Source organism: Brachyistius frenatus, unplaced genomic scaffold (assembly GCF_029030835.1).
Source record: "Brachyistius frenatus isolate BFR_SWC_R1_liver_20210118 unplaced genomic scaffold, ASM2903083v1 Contig_109, whole genome shotgun sequence".
Classification (NCBI taxonomy): domain Eukaryota; kingdom Metazoa; phylum Chordata; class Actinopteri; family Embiotocidae; genus Brachyistius; species Brachyistius frenatus.
Window position 1 is genome coordinate 704699 of NW_027210708.1, and position 18676 is coordinate 723374.

At 40.3% G+C, this 18676-nt stretch overlaps 2 protein-coding genes across 2 annotated transcripts; one reads left to right on the forward strand and one right to left on the reverse strand.

Annotated features, from left to right (window-relative positions):
- Positions 1-178: 178 nt before the first annotated feature.
- LOC138628962 (multidrug and toxin extrusion protein 1-like) lies at positions 179-8330 on the forward strand. Its single transcript, XM_069712385.1, has 17 exons — positions 179-321; positions 677-778; positions 986-1054; positions 1164-1312; positions 2819-2861; positions 2982-3026; positions 3154-3251; positions 3331-3428; positions 3515-3628; positions 3716-3783; positions 4106-4214; positions 4302-4377; positions 4633-4702; positions 4847-4979; positions 5060-5154; positions 5282-5389; positions 5522-8330. Exons 1-17 carry the CDS (start codon positions 214-216, stop codon positions 5825-5827), a joined length of 1791 nt encoding a protein of 596 aa, XP_069568486.1. The 5' UTR covers positions 179-213; the 3' UTR covers positions 5828-8330.
- On the reverse strand, positions 6155-13885 carry slc47a3 (solute carrier family 47 member 3). Its single transcript, XM_069712386.1, has 17 exons — positions 13697-13885; positions 13130-13231; positions 12971-13039; positions 12717-12865; positions 12593-12635; positions 11946-11990; positions 11770-11867; positions 11583-11680; positions 10502-10615; positions 10348-10415; positions 10114-10222; positions 9186-9261; positions 8834-8903; positions 8582-8714; positions 8322-8416; positions 8196-8238; positions 6155-6366 (listed from the first exon to the last, which is right to left on the reverse strand). Exons 1-17 carry the CDS (start codon positions 13823-13825, stop codon positions 6155-6157), a joined length of 1653 nt encoding a protein of 550 aa, XP_069568487.1. The 5' UTR covers positions 13826-13885.
- Positions 13886-18676: the final 4791 nt, after the last annotated feature.

The following is an 18676-nucleotide window of genomic DNA, read 5'->3' on the forward strand; positions in this document are numbered from 1 at the left end:
TCTTTGTTGTGATTGCGGTTTTTTTTTGTCTTTTTAATCTTTCTCTGACAATCTGTGTTGTTTCAGCCGGCCTTGGCCGACTTCCAGGGCAGCTGTGATCGCAGCAAGATTTCCATCCTTTGTGGGATCCTGTAGAGCAACTAAGATAAGTACGTGAGAGAAAAGAGAGAAGCTTTAGTCGAAGGACCTGCATTAGCGGCTCATTCTGTAGCCATGGAGGGGTATGGTGACAAGCTGTTTTGCTGCAGGTGGGTGTGCAACAGGGTTCCTGTGGCCCACAGGGAGGAACTGTACCACATCCTGAGGATGACAGGGCCTCTGGTAAGGACTGGCACCGTTTACATGCCTTCTGCTGGCAGGAAGAGACTGTGTAGATCGAGGGTGCCCTCGCTAAAAAGCTGATGTCCACAAGAGAAGATTGATGAGTCTATTTTTTGCCAAAGAAAAGGTGAAGATGTCAGGAAAACAGACTTTCATGTCTGAGACTCAGAAGCAGAAATCAATGGACCTAAAGCCCTGTTTAGCAGCTTTCAGTTGCTTAAACAGTTGCCAAAGTAATTGCAGTGTAGAAGCTTTCTTGTTAAGACATAATCTGAGTACTATGATAATTAATTGCAACTTGTGTTTACTTTAATATCACTTGTCATCTGGCCTTTGATGATCTTTGTCTTTCCAGCTTCTCTCTCGAATCCTCAATTCCCTGCTTCCATTTGTGGTTACAATGTTCTGTGGGCGTCTGGGAAATGAAGTGATGGCTGGCTATGGATTAGCTTCTGCTGTAAGTGGTCATGTGTACACTGCACAGACATGTGAAGGCTGACATGAGAAAATTAAAGGGGGAGATGTGATTTTAAGGCAGCTAGAAGAGGGAAAGTAAATATCATTGAACTTACAATCACCTGGGAACGACTACTGATGATTTAATCAATGTTTGGTACATTTGAAATATAGAAAAGTTGCTTACAGCAGTGTACATGTATTTCAGACCATTAATGTTACCACTGCAGCGACAGGATACGGTCTGGGACTGGCATGTGACACTTTGGTCTCCCAGGTCTGGAAACCCTTTTGATGATATAACACTCTGAATTTTTCATAGTACCCTGCTGTTTTTTTTTTTTTTTTTACCACCCTGCTCTCTAACATGTTGATTATGTTGACAGACATTTGGTGGGAAGAACCTGCTGCGGGTGGGTGTGATCCTCCAGCGGGGCGTCATCATCCTGCTGTTGTTCTGTCTGCCCTGCTGGGGTCTCCTCATTAACGCTCAGGTCATCCTGCTGTGCCTGGGGCAGGACCCAGAGGTGGCCAGGTAACTTATAGCAGCAAATATGCACCGCTTCCACTCCCAGTAATGTAGGCAAGTTCGAATGGTAATAAGTCTCTGAGCCAGTGCTGCATTAAAATCAGCTCTGGTCCCCACGGATTCACTCAGCAGATTCACAATGCAAATTCAGAGACACTTTATTCCAGTGAGTGACAAAATAACTTCTGCCAATTGCATAACGTAAATTTTGCAACTTTATAACATTAAGGCTGCTCCAGTTTTCTAAAAAGTTATTTTAATCTAGAACAACCACCTAAAGGTTTTCTGCATCCACCAACCAGTCAAGTTACATCCATATCTGTCCAGACTCGTATACGATAATATGTGTAGTGAAGTCTTTGAAGGGATCCTTATGCGTTTACATGCTTGGCCTATTCTGATTTAAACAATAAGCACAGTTTTAATGTGGACACCCAAGATTAGTGTCGGCAATTCAAAATGTGAAATGTGCGAACAATCTTTCCTTCTGTTCTTGAGTTATGGTGTTGAATAATGTGTAGACAATAGTTTATGCAGAATATTTTGGTTTTGACCTTTTGGATATAAAATGTCATCCCTTCATCATTTTATCCTTTTAGACATATGTGTGAAATGTTGTCATAATTAGTGTTTGAATTGTGGAGTTATGGCCACAAACGTATTTAGTGAGGTCACAGTGACCTTTGACCTTTCGCCACCAAAATGGAATCAGTTCATCCTTCTGTTCAAGTGAACGTTTGTGCCAAATGTGAAGAAATTCCCTCCAGGTGTTCTTGATTATTCGCGTTCATGAGAACGGGGGTGACGGACGGGAGGTAACCTAAAGCCATGGTGACCTTGAACTTTGACCCCCCCCCACCCCAAATCGAATCACTTCATCATTGGGACCAAGTGCATGTCTGGGCCAAATGTGAAGAAATGTCTTTAAGGCCTCTTTTGGGGTAGTGAGACTGGGATGGACAGACAACCAGAAAACACACCGTCCTGGAGGAATAAGGATGATTTCAGCTCAGTGTGCCTAACCTGCATTTTAAGCTGCAGTATTAGAATTTTGGGCATCAATTTGCAACAAACCTAAAAAAAAACAAAAAAACTTGACAAACAAAAAGCCCTTAGGACCTACAGATACACCCTGTCGTTCAACGGGGGTATGTTGATGATCACGGGACGATACTCATTATACAACCAACTCCTGAGTTTTTATCTTCCTATAGTTTGACCTCAGCAGCTGCTCACAAACTCTGCTGGCAGTTTGAGCAAGCAGAGCGAATGTGAACTCAGCTGACTGCTGCTGCTGCTAAATGTGATATGTTGGGAGGAAACTCTGTGACTTCAAACATCACTCATCGTCTCTTGCTTTGATTTTCATTTTAATGGTAATCTTTCATGTTTTTTTTTAGAGATTCTTAAATGTGCCAAAAAAACCAACAACATTTGTTGTAAATGAGCTTGGAGCGTTTAAATTGACCACTGGATCTTCTCCTGGATCTAAACACAGCTTCTTGTTTTCAGAATAGCCCAGCTGTATATCACAGCCTTCCTTCCTGCTGTACCAGTGAGTAATTACTTTCCTCTCACGTTTATACAAAAATGCAAAACATTTTCAATCAACATTTTTCAGTTTCTGTATAATTGAATGCGTATAAGCTATAATAAAAATAATCTTTTTCTGTAGGCAATGTTTCTTCATCACCTTCAAGTGTCTTACCTGCAGAACCAGGTACGCCGACGTCCTAAAGTCAAGTCTAATTCTGTATTCTATTTCAGTGATCTGATTCTGGTTTGAACTCCAGCATGAAAGATATAAGTGATGGTAATCACATTGTCTGGTGTTTGTGTGTTCTCAGGGAATCATTCTGCCGCAAATGTACGCAGCTGCCGCGGCAAACGTAGCGAACGTGTTGACGAACTACGTCTGTCTGTACCGGCTGGATCTGGGTGTGAGGTAGGTCTCCTCACCATCAACACAGATCTGAATAAAGCAGTTATGCAGACTGATGTCATACTGTGTGCTTGTGTTACAGCGGATCTGCAGCAGCCAACACTCTCTCTCAGATTTACATCTGTGTTTTTCTGTTTGCTTACATTTGGTGGAAGAAGCTCCACGAAAGGACGTGGGGAGGTGAGGGACATGTTGTCATTTGTAGAGTAGTGACTTGATGATCTTTTTTTCTCTTTATATAAATGAGCTCCTCTCTCCCCCTGCAGGCTGGTCTGCGGAATCACTGCAGGAGTGGGGCTCCTACATGAAACTGGCCATTCCCAGTACATTAATGAAGTGTTTTGAGTGGTGGGTTTATGAGTTTGGAGGGTTCTTTGCAGGTAATCCAAACACAAAATATTTTTTTAAGGCATCTCAAAGCAGATATCACATTTGACTGTGATTTCTTCTCTGTCTGTACTGATCAGGAATGCTGAGTGAAGATGAGCTGGCAGCCCAACATGCTGTGATAATGGTGGCTTTCATAACCTACATGGTACTGAGTGCAAGTCAAAGCGTTGTATTGTCACTTTTCAACTCTTCTCCAATATTATTTCATCCCAGTGTCAAGGCAAAGTGAATGATACACAAATCAGTCCATTGGAGGAGACCGTGTCCGTGTCACGTTTTGCCTCGGCGTGAAAAGTACACTGTGTGATCAGGGTTAAAGAAGGAGGATGTGATGAATGTCATTTGATAATGATGAGTCTGTGAGAATGCCATGGATTGCTTGAAAAAAAATCTTTCACGTGTTTGTTTTTTTTTTTTTTTTTTTTTGCGAAACCTAACCACACTTTTCCAAAATAATGAATCCATAGTTCCCTCTCGGTGTTCAAGCTGCAGCGTGTGCCCGGGTGGGGAACGCTCTCGGTGCAGGAGACACCGCCAGGGCGATTCTCACCAGCAAGATGTCACTCGCTCTCGCAGGTCAGTTCGAAATGTACGGTAGTTTTATTTCTCTACTGTTTCTCACCTATTTGAGGAGTTAACAGCCTCTTTTTCTTTTTCTTTTAGGTAGCATTGCGGTGGTTGAAGGTCTGGTGCTCGGCTCCACAAAAACAGTGATTGGCTTCATCTTCACCTCTGATGAGTGAGTTTATACAGCTGCACTCACATCTCAATAACAGTAATCCACTAATATCACTAATACAACTGCCACATACAAAGATGAATAAGGATGTATAAAATCTTAATTATAAATTCTTAAAACTAAAGGTGACTGGGGCTTTTCTGTTGCAGCCCCTCAATTGTGGAATGACCTACCAGTTATATTTCTATCATCATATTTTATTAACTGTTGCTTTAAAAGCGCTATATAAATAAATTTATTTTTTATTATTTTCAGGAAGATCATAGGTCTGGTGTCACAGCTGATGAATGCTTACTGTTTCCTTCAGTTCTTTGATGGTCTTGTGGTGAGTCCTAACAGGTTTCCTACAAACGTATTATGCAACAAGTCAAACATAAAACGTATCAAATGTTTATTCAGAAGTTGCCACACGGTTATCAGTGGAATGAGATTGCATAATAATTAAAGATGTTTCTCCTTGCTTTCCCAGTGTGTGTGCACGGGTATCTTCTTGGGCACGGGCAAACAGAAGATACCGGCTGTGGCTAATTTCCTAGGCTACTACTGCATAGGGCTCTCCCTGAGCGTTACTTTAATGTTTGTTGCAAAACTGAGAGTTCTGGGTAAGCGCACTTAGTGACCCCGTTCTTTTAGGTGAAACCTGCTGTGTACTTATTTGACTGCTTTGTCCTTCTCGCCGCAGGTTTCTGGCTGGGGCTTCTTGTTTGTGTCATTGTACAGTCCACCTTCTACATCACTGTCATCTTCAAGCTGAACTGGGAGAGGATGACAGAGGAGGTAATAATCCACCACATGCAGGGCCTCTGTTTGGACTTATTTTCTACTGAATCAGTGCCTAAGACCAAATTCTAGTTATTCTTGGCATTTGAGGACAAATTAAGTTTTCATATCTGCTTGTTTGCAGGCTCTGGAACGAGCTAAAAAAAACACTCTTTTGACATTATTGAGCACTGCTGCCCTTTCAGACGTTTTGGGTAACGACACTCCCGACCAGACGGCACGTAATGGGAATGTAAGTACTCAACTTAACATTTGCACCGATAAAACTAAATGTCTTTTCACAGCTTTATTGTTTTAAAAAAAAAAGTCTAATTCATAGCGTTGAACAAAATAAAGAAACGTGGCATCTGAAACTTTCTCCCAGTCAGCGGACGGCTACATGTCTGTGAGTACCGAGTGGCACGGTGGGAACACTGAGACGCAGGGTGGACATGTGGCCCAGCAGCTGAAGGGCAGCCGTCTCTCCACCACCCAGCTCGTCCTCAGGCGAGGACTCACTGTGTTTGCAGCAGTTGGACTTCTTGCTGTTGGAGCAAGCGTGCACTTCCTCGTGCCCTTACCAGAGACTCTGTCTGCAAACTCCAACTTGACGATGGATTGGATCAACACTACGTATACTCCTGATCAAGTCTACCCCACCGTGCCCGTCCAAAATGAAAAGTCAGAGTGACTCAAAGATTAGCATTCTGTTTAATAAGGTTGTCAAACTCAACTTCAGGATGACTCATTAACAGTGTGTGGTTGTGAACTGATTACTGACAGATTCACAGGAAAATCTTGTGAATGAATAGTTCTAGACTACTATTTCACTTTCAGACATGGACTCATTGATCATAGACAATTTCACTCCCTGCGCTCTCTTCGCTTTCTGCTCATCTGCACTTGGGCCTCTCTTTACTGTCCTGCTTTGACATCCTGCAGTGCAAACACCTGCATCATATTGAGCACCGGTGGCTAAGTCTCCGTTTCACTGAGAACGATAGACCTTTGCTCATGTTCACGTTACTAAGTTAGTGATCAGTAGGTTTATAATGATTCCGACAGCCAAGATAAACAACATGACGGCCAGAGCCAGACCCCGACGCAGCACCACAGTCCTGAAAGGGAGATCCTCTTCCACGGTGCTTACTGCAGGTCTGTCCTCAGTATCAACCAGGTCAATGGTGTCTGTTCGGTCCTGTGAGCTCCCGGCATCATCTGGTTGGGGACCTGGACAGAAGTATGCATATATCACATGTTTAGGACAGTGTTTTATGCAGGTCATCAAGTTTTCTACATGAATGATCATATTTTAAAAAAAAAGATTACGATCTCTAAAGTCCCTGGCTTGGTTCTTTCAGATTCATCAGATCAGTGCTCAGAAGGACTAATGAAGTGTCGTTCCAATGTGTTGTCGAGCTGTTCTGTGACTGGAGTTAAAGGACCTCAAGTGATCATAAAGTTTTCCTACATTTGAAGTTCTGAAAATGTCTGAATTATCGAAGATTAATTAGCACTGATATAAGTTTCTGAACATTTTACTGATCTACTTCGAGCTAAAACTATTAGTCCTAGTTGATAATTAATGAGTTGATGAACAAACATTTTGATGTTGATGAGCAGTTTGAGTAACTTATCCTGCCCATTGTAGCTTCTTTCATGTGATGATGTGCTTCTTTTCTCAGATTTATATTGTTTTGTGTTTTAAATGGTCATTCTTAATAGCAAAGAGCTATTTTAATGTTACCATGAACTTTAAGCATTTTCCACGTTTCTGACATTTCATAGCCAAATAATTGATCAGCAATACAGTATATTAATAATAAGTTATTTATTGATCGCAGCCCTAAATTTAATTCTATGTCAACCAAACTCAAACTGGGTTTGTGTCTGTTTTGTCCATTTTCATTGTTCTTTTGCTAAAGTTTCCACGACCTCAGCAAAAGAACAACGGAAACTGACTACATTTTAAGCTCGGACAGACAGTGATGACCATGATCATCTCCGGGAGAATAAAATAGATGAGAAGGGGGAGGAGATTGGAAAAAAAAAAAAGAAGATAGAAAACTGAATGAAAGTCTGAATAAATGGAAAAAAGTCCAAAACCCGGAATGTAAATCTGAGAATATTAAGTGAAACCTATTTGCTCAGATTCAGTGATGACGCCACATTAAAACCATGTTTGGTTTCAGGATTACGTAAGCACCATTACAAAGGTCAGGGGGTTGACAGCAGTAGTGCTTGTAAAGTGAGTCGGTGTGATCTCACCCGTGTCATGCCTTTGTGTTTTTATTGTGTCTACACTATTGGTTGGTGGAAACTAAAGTGGAACACTTCTAGGGTTAAAGGTAGAGAAAGATCTTCGCATGAGTTAAATATTGAAGAAATGACTGGTAACATCATGCGTTGATATTTAAACAGAAGCATAATCTTTCAATCACGCAATACAAAGCTTTTTTTTGTGGCCTAAATTAATGCAGGGTGTAGCAGCATGAAAAGTCCAGTACCAAACATGAACTTCCTGCTGATGACTAACTCAACGTTTTCACTAAACCTGCATTTATATTTCCACTAAAACACATGAGATCAAAATATGTAGTTGTATAAACAGTAGGAGAAAGGATCAGAAATCTGGCAACAATAATCTAACAATAAAATAATTGATATCTTTAATACAAGGTAACTCACCATGACTCAGCATGTTTTAGGGCATGCAGGATACTTTTTTCACGGCATCACAGAATACAATCCAGTTATTATATTCCTTTTTATGTTGGACAACAAGTGTACTAATTAAAGGATAATTCCGGTTTATTTTAACTAATTTTCCATTAATGTCACTATAGTGGCTTTATGGGTTATGCTAACTTATACTCTCCACATCATTTTTGTCTCATTCAATATTCTCAGATGTTCCTCCCTTATATTCAAACTTTCAAACAGTATGGTTTCTTGCTCTCACTGCTTATTGCTTTTGGAAGAATGTATTATCTCTCACGCTGAACAGGATAAATGTTTTTCTTCTCTAGCAATATAAAATGCTTTGCGGCCTCTGTTACCTGTGTCTCCGGAGCTTCCGCTCGCCCCCACTCTGATCTGAGCCTGGAAGAAATGCAATGTGATGAACTTTTATGAATAAAGAAGCAGACATTTAGAAGGGAGGGATTTTACCTCTGGATACTAACCTCCGCTGTGGTTTTCTTCCAGTTCATTCTTACCAGATAGGAAATCAGGAATGAGCATTGCAGAAACACACAGATTAACAAGCCTGTCCACAGACCTGAGGAAAATACAAACGTTTTACACTTTGTTTGAAAAGTAGGACGGGGTCGCTAACGATGTGTTGGAAATCGGACAAAAAAAAGAAAAAGACTGTAGGGACGTAACTTAAAAATTTCCCAGTTTGGCAACAATGTGGTAAAAACATCTGTGCTGTAAATCTTACCTTTAATTCCTAATTTGGCTGCAAACATCAGCGACACTCCAATAGGAAAGCCAATACCATAATATCCCAAAACGTTGACAACAGCCCCGACTCTCTGTTTGCCTGCTCCTCTTATGATGCCACCTGAGGCGGCCTAAAAGAGTAACGATATGGTTAGACTTACCAAAAAAAAAAAACATTATGTTTTCAAATTGAAAATATATATTAACATGTCATTTAATGTTGTTTGGACACAATAGCAGAGGTACTCACAGATAACGAATCTAGGAGGATCAACGGAGCGTAGAAAGATATCACGTCAGCGACCCTTTCCCTGATTTGTCTTTAAGAAGAGACTTAAAATTTAAAATGTCACACAATAAAGGATGAAAGAAAGACTATTAAATTTGACAAAAGGGAAATAAGTAAATTATTACTATTCTTAATGAAGCTACACCGTGTAACTGAGTGTAACTTTCACAAACATTTACCTCAAGTTAATATATAAAGGTTTATGTTAGCAAAGCTCACAGATTTCTGTTTTGGCAACAGCTAATGTGATGGTGAAAAGTCATTTCAGAGTTATCTCCTGGACTTGATAAACACACAATAAACATATACTCACTCATTGTATGTGAAGACATAAGAGATGTGGTCCTTCAGGCTGCCAATGAGAACTGCCAAACATACAGACACTGACCCTGTAGTGAAGAGAAGCAGACGTAAAATATCAACTCTCTTCTGCCAGGTCAGATCTTATAATATCACACACAGATGAACCACTGTACTTTTTAACTCTCTGCTCAAGGGCGCCTCTTAAATAGATAAAGAGGGGAAGAGAGATTATTCACCTCTTCACTCATGTTCATTGTCACCAACTCTGTTCAGAAATCTCTAAGCTATTCCTGCTCATTTCTCTGGTGAAATGGGAAGTCATTAATTACCTTTCAATCAAATATGTGACGTTTTCAGAGGATATTCACATTCATGAGATGAAATCAAGACTTTCAAAGACTGTTCCTGTTGCACATGAATGGAGCGCAGCACAGTAATGCTCGTGGAGCAGGGGGAAGCTATAACTTTTATTTGTTGCTTGGGCAACACCAGCACCTGTGTTACATGCATTTTTGGGACCACTAATACGTACGGATTTGTTCCTTCTGCATGGACATAAAAGTCTAACCGTAACTCATCAAACATGGTGTCAAATTTTTGGGGAACAGAAAGAAGTCGCCAAATTCAAGGGGTAGGGGTGGTGTGGAGCAACAATTGATTTCGAGTTTTCATCCAAGTGCAGTCGTGCCGCCATTCAGGTTGTTTGTGTCGAACGTTTTCCCTCAGACGCCTCACAACGTAGTCCATGGAAAAATTGCAAACGTGCCCATACCAGTGGTCATAAACATGAGTGTAACCCCGGTGCTGATGTTTATCAAGTGACCTAACTTGGAATACTTACTCATTGAAGGTCTTGCTTCTCCCCCTGCTCTATGCACATCACGAACAATTAGATCGCACCTCATACAATAGAAAAAAGCCTGCAAGTACATACTTACCTGCACAGAACATTGCCAGTTTAGCAGACAGCTTGGCCTGATCTGTGTCTCCGGCCCCCAAAGCGTGTCCAACTCTGATACTGCCTGCGACACTGAAACCCAGAGGGAACTACATACAAAGATACTGTATTAATCTGCTGCTGCACTACGCTGGATGTATAAACAGGTTACTTAAATAACACAATTAGGACTGTTTAAACATTCGGTATTTGGTGGAGGAAAGAAAGAGCTCACCATGTACGCAACATTTGCCAGTTCAAATACAACCGATTGAGCTCCGAGTTCCACCTCACTTATTAGACCTGTCGGTGACAGACAGCTGTTAGATTTCAGACCAACTTCAGTCTACACAATTACTTCAAAACCCCAAAGTGACCTGTGGCATTACCTGCTAGAAAACTTCCAATCTCATACGTCCACCACTCAACGCACATCATGACCATGCCGGGGATAGCCAGGTGGACGTATGAGCCCCAGTCCTGGAGGCACTCTCGGGACCAGCCTGTGTACGGCACAGTTTTACAGTTAAAACAATGAGTGGTCACACAATGAATCAGTCAAAATCATTAAATAACTGTTTTTCTATCATTCTGACTGTCCAATATGAACTACAAACCTCTATCTGGTCTGAGCTGCCTGTATTCTGACAGTGAGCTCCACTTGTTGGGACTTTTATACTCGATAAGCTTCTTCACTTTCACCTTTAATTAACAGTCTTGGCTGTCTGCATTTGGGTCCTCCATCCTGTGCTCCAAACCTAAACCATGACAATGTTGATAATACTTTCTCCTGAGATGGGTGTTTAGTTTCCTTTACTCTCCTCTAGCAAGTCACAAGATGTTTGTTTGTGATCCTGTAAAACCACTGATGTCTAACCGAGGCTCTGAGTATTTTAATACAATTCTGATGTATTTAAGATGATAAACATTTCTGCTTTGAACGTTGTTGCCTCTTTAAATACAGCTTGATACTTTGAGTTTTCTTTATCGCTGTCATAACTCGTAACACCTGCTGAGAGAAACCATTCGAGATTCTGGTTATATTAAGACGCGCTAACTTCCTACCAAGTGGGAACCCACCATGACGTCACCCATTGATTTGTGAACTGCCGTCCTGAGGCCTACAGTCTGGCATTTTTGGACATCACTGTCTTGGTTTTTTGACACCATAAGGGACCATATTTGGACGAATTTGGGAGGAGCAGTCTTCTTTCTGGTGACTCCAATCCTTGTCATAGGTTGGCCTATGGCGACCCAGCAGGAGTTCATAGTGACCACATAATGGTCCCTTTCCCTCACAGAGCTAAAGAAACCAAATGATGAAGGAAAATTCCTCCACTGGAGCCAGCCCCTAGTGGCCCTTTGTGATATTGCACTTTAATGCACCTCACATTGGCTTCACTTTTCAGAACCAGAAACGACGTCTATTCTTATCTACTGTCTATGCGTCCAATGAAACGTTGCACTCACCTTCCCAGGTGGACTTGTGAAGACCTTTCCAAATGATATATGCATAGAGACTTCCAGCCATTAAGAATTGGGAAAGGGAGTTGGCAATAGCAGATCCTCTGATAAAGAGTGTGAGATTAGTTTTATGATGCCGGCAGTGGTGGTGATACTGAAAAAGCCATGTGCAATCCATTGAAGACATACTCACGCTATGCCCAGATTTAATGCGTAAAGAACGATGTAGTTGATGAGAGCATTGAAAATATTCACCACAAAGCCTGTGATTACCGATGGCCATATGATGCCCTAAAAGAAAAGTGTCACAAACTACTATTATCGGGAGAGTCCAAGGAGATATTTAATGGTGAAAAATAATGGACCTACCTGGTTTTGCAAATATCTTGTTTCCAAAGAATACATGAATGTCGCCTGTAACAACAACAAAAAGAAAGTAAATATGAGTTGCAAATTTTTAGACGAATATTTTTTAGAAACATTCATTCCTCCTCAGACGCTGCCGACACACCTTAGACAGGTGGCCTCCGGCTCCATAAGACTCCCATTCAACTTCTCTTATCAAATACTTCATATTTCATTAAAGAATTATTTTTTTTCCACAAGTTTTTTTGGTGTTGCTAGCTACAGACGCTACTTCTTCTTAGTTTTCTGGCGGTCCAACTAAAAATAATTCCATCATTAATTAGAGAATAAGCCTCAAAAAGCCATGTTTTTCGGGGCGTGTCTGTTTGATTGACAGGCCTGTGGTTATGGCTATTGGTGGGCAAGTCGCTCCCCTCCCACCTCGTCCAAATATGGTCGCTTCCTGCTCCAAACCACTCCGAACGAGCAAGATCGCGACGGCAAAAATTCAAACTCGAGGCTTCATGAAGCCGTTCACAAGCCAACGAGTGATGTCACTGTTGGTTGCCGCTTGATTTGGACACTTTCACAGTATTTCTAGAGCACATAGACCATTACACAAGGAAATGTTAATTTATAAAATATGTGACTTTTAAGTTAGACATACTCACAGGAAGGGCTGGCATAAAGATCTGTACATACAACTGTGACACCCTAAAGAGAGATACAAGAATTATCCTGTGAAATACAAGAAGTGGACAGAGAAGTGAGGGAAGCGGTGTAAAGACAGCTGACCTGGCCACTTCTGGTTCTTGTTTGATGGCCAACAGTATAGGCTCTGTGTTGATGAGGATCGCCCAGCAGGGGAAACACGCCAGTAGCAAAATGAGGATCGCGCGCTGCAGAATGACTCCAACTCTCAGCAGGTTACCGCTCCCAAAGGTCTAAAACACATATAAAAGTATCTCCTTATTTTTAATTCTTTATAAGACCCCTGAAAATATTAACACGTGATTATAAATACTGTGTGATGTGGCAAAGAGTCATACCTGTGAAATCAGAGTATCACATGCTGATGCCAAACCAGTTCCAATCGATATACCTGTGACATTAATAACCTGGGGATTTGACAGAAAAACATAGGTGGACTACATACATTTTCTTAGGTCACATTGACAATGTTACTGTAAGAACAGTACTGTACTTACTGCGATGGCCAGAGTCACTCCTGCCAGCTCTGTCTTACCCAAATGGCCGCAGAAAACAGTACTGACAAAACTTATGGCAAAAATCATGAGCTGGGCTATAATCTGATGAGAAGAGTCAAACAACAGAAATATATTAGTATTCTTCGTTGTCTTGGGGCAGGGCTGGGCGATATATCAATCTATTAATATATCAATATATTTTAGATATTGTAATATCATTGTATAAAATAAGTGTAGTCTTTTTTTCTTTGTTTTTAAAGGCTGTATTACAGTAAAATGATATCGTTTTCTGAACTCTGTCATTCCAACCACATTACTGATGATTATTTATCAAAACTCTCATTGTGTCAATACTTCTGTGACACCCCCAATAATTATATAGACAAAATTATAGTCCAGCTAATACGGAGGGATCGAGTTGCTCCACTTCAATGTGCCATGTACACTACCTGCATTCATATTACATTAGAAATTAGAAATCCATTAGTAATGTACTTGTTTTATTTACATCCCTGATTTCTTCTACTGATCCGACACCGAAGGTACATTCAGATGCCGGCTACTTACCACCGGTGCGGACAGTTTGAACAACTCTTTGATTTCGCTCTTGAAACCAACCGGGACCAACATGCGGATCCGTTGAACAGAACATTTCCTCCACGAAGACGGAGGTGAGCTGCGCGCTCTGCTGTCCATGTTCCCCACGCTGTTCACCACTGATGTTGAAGCTCTAACTGTGTGTGGGTGGTATGATTACAGCAGTTTTACATCTGCTTTCACGTGAGCTACGTGAGTTCACTTCCTGTACGTCAGCTGGCGGTGTGACATAAGGTCACATTTCAACTTTGGATTTGCTTCGTCTGTGTTTGTTTTTTTTGTGTGTTTTTTTTTTTAGTGTGAGCTCAAACCTGACAGCGAATCAATTCTCTTCCGGGCTCGTCAGCACTGAATTTCTTGGTTTGATCGTGTCGTTTGTCTCAAAGGACACAGACACGATTTAACAAAGCTATATTATCATCACTTTATAAGTCTATAAGTAGACTAACTAAATTGAAATACTATGGAATTAAAGTGTTCTAGTGTAAAAGTTCAAGTAAAAGTATTTTCAAAGAACAAATGAAATGGAACTAGAAGCCAATGTGGAGGTGTGATGGAAGATTCAGAGTACAAGTGATAAAAAAAATAGCATATATTTATTATTATATCCTAATTAAAACCTTTTATTACAGTGAAACCATGGATTTCCTGGATGTCTTTCATTTGAAGTCATGTGACAGTTCCTTGACCAACAGTTTGTCTTTAGATGCTACATTGTACCAGCAGATGGAGCCAGTTGTCTATTATCTGACCTCGCTATTGTAGTTCCCACATTACGAGGTTTTAACGCTTACATTAGTACATTACATTTAATGTACTATGAATAATGCATAATTTAATTGTTATGCACTGAAACACTGATTAAGTGATACTCTCTAAGTCTAAAAAAAAAAATCCATCAAATCAAGACTGATTATTTATTAAAAGAGCCAGGGATTAAGCCTGAAGTACTGTAATGTCTTTGTAATCATTAACTAATCATTTAACAGTAATGACCAATAGACCCATGTATAGAAATTGTCTTCAATTATTGTCTTAATGTAGATTAGATTGTTTTGCACAGTAAATTATTTAGACATAATCAATAGTTTTTGTTCTCTTTTGTGCAATAAGGTTATTAATATACTCTTTCCTGGAAAAATAAGAGATAAAGAGTTTTAGTTTTTTGTATTTTGTTATTAAAGCATAGCTGATTGATGGATGGATGGATGGATGGATGGATGGATGGATGGATGGATGGATGGATGGATGGATGGATGGATGGATGGATGGATGGATGGATGGATGGATGGATGGATGGATGGATGGATGGGTAGGTAGGTAGGTAGGTAGGTAGGTAGGTAGGTAGGTAGGTAGGTAGGTAGGTAGGTAGGTAGGTAGATAGATAGATAGATAGATAGATAGATAGATAGATAGATAGATAGATAGATAGATAGATAGATAGATAGATAGATAGATAGATAGATAGATAGATAGATAGATAGATAGATAGATAGATAGATAGATAGATAGATAGATAGATAGGTAGGTCAAAAATGATAAAGGCTGGTGCATTAAAAGAAAGGTGCTTTGTAAAATACTGTAAGAGGACAAAACCCTTCACGAAATGTACTGTTCAGGTTATGAAGAAATCAAAGTAGGCTAAAGGTCCATTTCACACAGGTTTTTATCTCTCTTACAAATGGGCAACTGGGTCATGTGCTGGCTAAACTCACGTTTGCTCTGGCCACCAGTACATAAACACCATCATTGAGAGATCTGTTGTGCAATATAGCCCCAAAAAGGAAAACTTCTCAATATGTTTGTCACACTGAACTATTCAGCATCAGGTGGGGTTGTCCTGAAGAATGAAGGAAAGTCATCATCAGTTTGAGATTTAGACGGACCAGAATGTCTGTGCTTTGTATGGACGTGTCAGGGAAAAACAAGCTGGCAGCTCTGAATCAGCTCACTGTAAATGTCAATCTGGGGCTCAATTGATCTCACAGCTTCATCAAAACAGTCTATTGAGAACTACAGAGACTGTCACACAATAGTAGGGTTGCAGTGCACCAACCTCTTATTACACCTAAAAATGCCCTTTTTGCGAGTGAAGCGGCGCAAAGAACACATGAACTGTGGTCATACAGTCCGATGAGTCATCCCTCACTCTGTTTTTGAGCACACGTGTGGCACACGCAGCTTCAGTCTCAAAGGGTAATGTTCTCTAAATTGAAGGGTTTTCTGGCACGAGGCAAAAGGAGAACACCAGTAAACATGAAATGACTGAAAAAGTTTGTGATTTTGTAAACATCTTGGGAATGACTGTACTCCCAGTGCCACAACTGAAAAATCTCAGAAGCATTATTTAATATGCATGTCGCCCAGATTAACGTGACACGATATCCTCTCGTGGATTGATGAGTGTATTAAAATCTTTGGCATGATCACAGTTTGAAGTGCTGAGTGAGAAATTTCATTTGGTACAATACGTAGTGGTAAATGTCTGAAAACTATGGAAGCCTCAGATCTGTAATATTATTAAAATAACTCAAACTAGATCATTTAGGTATGTGGGAAAAGTTGAATTGTTTGGTTCCTTTGTATGATCTTGTAAAGTTCTGCTGTAAGGAATTTCCTATCTTAGTGCTCTGAAATAACCTGTTGGGTTGTGATTTGGTGCAACAAAAAAGTTGGGACACTGTGTGAAATGTAAATAAAAACAGAAGGCAAACAGACTGCACCCGGTCTCTTCTACTACGGAGCCACACTGTCGAAATACGTGCTGAATGCCGTTTGGCATTGTTTTGCTGAAAAAAAGCAAAGCCTTCCCTGAAAAAGATGTTGTCTGGATGGCAGCATGTGTTACTCCAAAACCAGAATATGTCATTCAGCATTAATGGTTCCTTCCCAGATGTGCAAGCTACCCGTGCCATGTGCAATAATTGAACCTCATACCATTAGGGATTCTGGCTTTTGAACTGTGCGCTAATAACAAGCTGAATGGTCCCTCTCGTCTTTAGCTCAGAGGATGCAGTGTCCAATATTTACAAAAAGAATTTAAAAATGTTATTCATCAGACCACAGTACTTTTTTCCACTTTTCCTCAGTCCATCTTAAATGAGCTCAAGCATAGAATAAGCAGCAGCGTTTCTGGATCATGTTTATATCTGGTTTCTTCTTTGCATGGTAGAGTTTTAACCAGCGTTTGTGGATGCAACAACAAACTGTGTTCACAGAGAATGGTTTTCAGAACTGTTTCTGAGCCAATGCCGTGATTTCCACTACAGATTTGTGGTTTTTTTTTAAAATGCAGTGCTGCCTGAGGGCCTGAAGATCACAGGGATTCAGTATTGGTTTTGGATATTGTTTCGAACGCACGGAGATTCCTCTGAATTGAATTGAATTGAATTGAATTGAATAATGTGGTAAACACTTTCTGTGGCTGTCATCACTGAAACGGGCAGCTTCCTCCTTTCATAAAACAACATTAATTATTTTTAATTATTATTAAAGTAGATGCAAATTTGCTTGCTTCACATGCAAAAATACTTTATTGTTTATCACACATCATCTGTATTTGTGGTTTTGTTTTATTGAACCTGTATGTGTAGAGGAAATTCTTATCTGAGCCAACAAATACAGGACAGTTTGTTTGTTGACATTCGGCTAATAAAAGTGTAATGATTTACATATAATCCTACCTCGGCAATGATTAGCAAAAGTCAGATAAAGTCATTATTAGTTTAGCCTGGTATAAGAATATACTTTGGCTGACAGCGAAAGGCCCTCTGTCCTCTTCTGTATCTTTAAGCTTTTGGCCTGACTCATGCCCACGGCTTATTTGGATACTCCAATTGCTATCCGAAACCATCTGTACACGCAGGTCTTCATGCACCAGAGAGGATTGATTGTATCAAACAGGCAACATATTGTGCTCCTGTGTAACTGATACAGAAGAGGTGGAAGGCCAATGTGGCTTTAAAAAGTTTTCCTATCCACAAAAGACTCTCAAGTGCAACAGGTGGACGAAACACAAAATGTGCTTTTTGACCTCTTGTAGGCCCGGAAGATACTCTCCACTCTCTGATTGCTTCATATTTGTGTGGAAGTCATTCATTAAGCTTGCTACTTGCTTACTCTGCAACCAGAAGGCCGAGTTTATAACAAGTCAATAGAAATCTATTGTTGGGTTCAGCGGAGGACGTGCGTGTCCAGTCGGTCAGTTAGTTGAATGAAATCCCTTCAAAGAGAACAGCTAGCAGGTTAAATTTCCTACTAAGGCCTTACATGTATATATAGCCAACAATATAGGCTACGATACAGGAGGATGTGTTTCAATTGGATAATGAGTGGGTGGCACGCAGGCAGCAAAGGGAGAGAAAGGCACTGTAATTACATAAGCATTTTTCCCAGTGGGACCCAAGATCATAGTGATCTGACTGCTCTATGCACCCAACCGCTGTTTAACCAACAACCATCGAACATTTTAACTGTCCGGATGTCAGAACGTTCATGTGATCCTTTCATTATTTTCTCTCCACTATACACAGTGCATCCGGAAAGTATTCACAGCGCTTCACTTTTTCCACATTTTGTTATATTACAGCCTTATTCCAAAATGGATTAAATTAATTTTTTCCCTCAAAATTCTACACACAATAACCCATAATGACAACGTGAAATATTTTTTGAAAATTTTTGCAAATCTATTAAAAATCAAAAACAAAAAAAATCACATGTACATAAGTATTCACAGCCTTTGCCATTACACTCAAAATTGAGCTCAGGTGCATCCTGTTTCCACTGATCATCCTTGACATGTTTCTACAACTTGATTGGAGTCCACCTGTGGTAAATTCAGTTGATTGGACATGATTTGGAAAGACACACACCGTCTATATAAGGTCCCACAGTTGACAGTGCATGTCAGAGCGCAAACCAAGCCATGAAGTCCAAAGAATTGTCTGT

What these genes read in the sequence shown, in the direction of transcription:
- LOC138628962 (XM_069712385.1), top strand. Translation starts at nt 214, where the DNA reads ATGGAGGGGTATGGTGACAAGCTGTTTTGCTGCAGGTGGGTGTGCAAC. An exon ending in GATGTCACTCGCTCTCGCAG is followed by an intron (nt 4,215 to 4,301) that starts GTCAGTTCGAAA and finishes TTTTTCTTTTAG; the next exon opens with GTAGCATTGCGGTGGTTGAA. An exon ending in AGACGGCACGTAATGGGAAT is followed by an intron (nt 5,390 to 5,521) that starts GTAAGTACTCAA and finishes ACTTTCTCCCAG; the next exon opens with TCAGCGGACGGCTACATGTC.
- slc47a3 (XM_069712386.1), bottom strand. Translation starts at nt 13,825, where the DNA reads ATGGACAGCAGAGCGCGCAGCTCACCTCCGTCTTCGTGGAGGAAATGT. An exon ending in TCCTCCTAGATTCGTTATCT is followed by an intron (nt 8,715 to 8,833) that starts GTGAGTACCTCT and finishes TTACTCTTTTAG; the next exon opens with GCCGCCTCAGGTGGCATCAT. An exon ending in AGCCAAATTAGGAATTAAAG is followed by an intron (nt 8,417 to 8,581) that starts GTAAGATTTACA and finishes TATTTTCCTCAG; the next exon opens with GTCTGTGGACAGGCTTGTTA.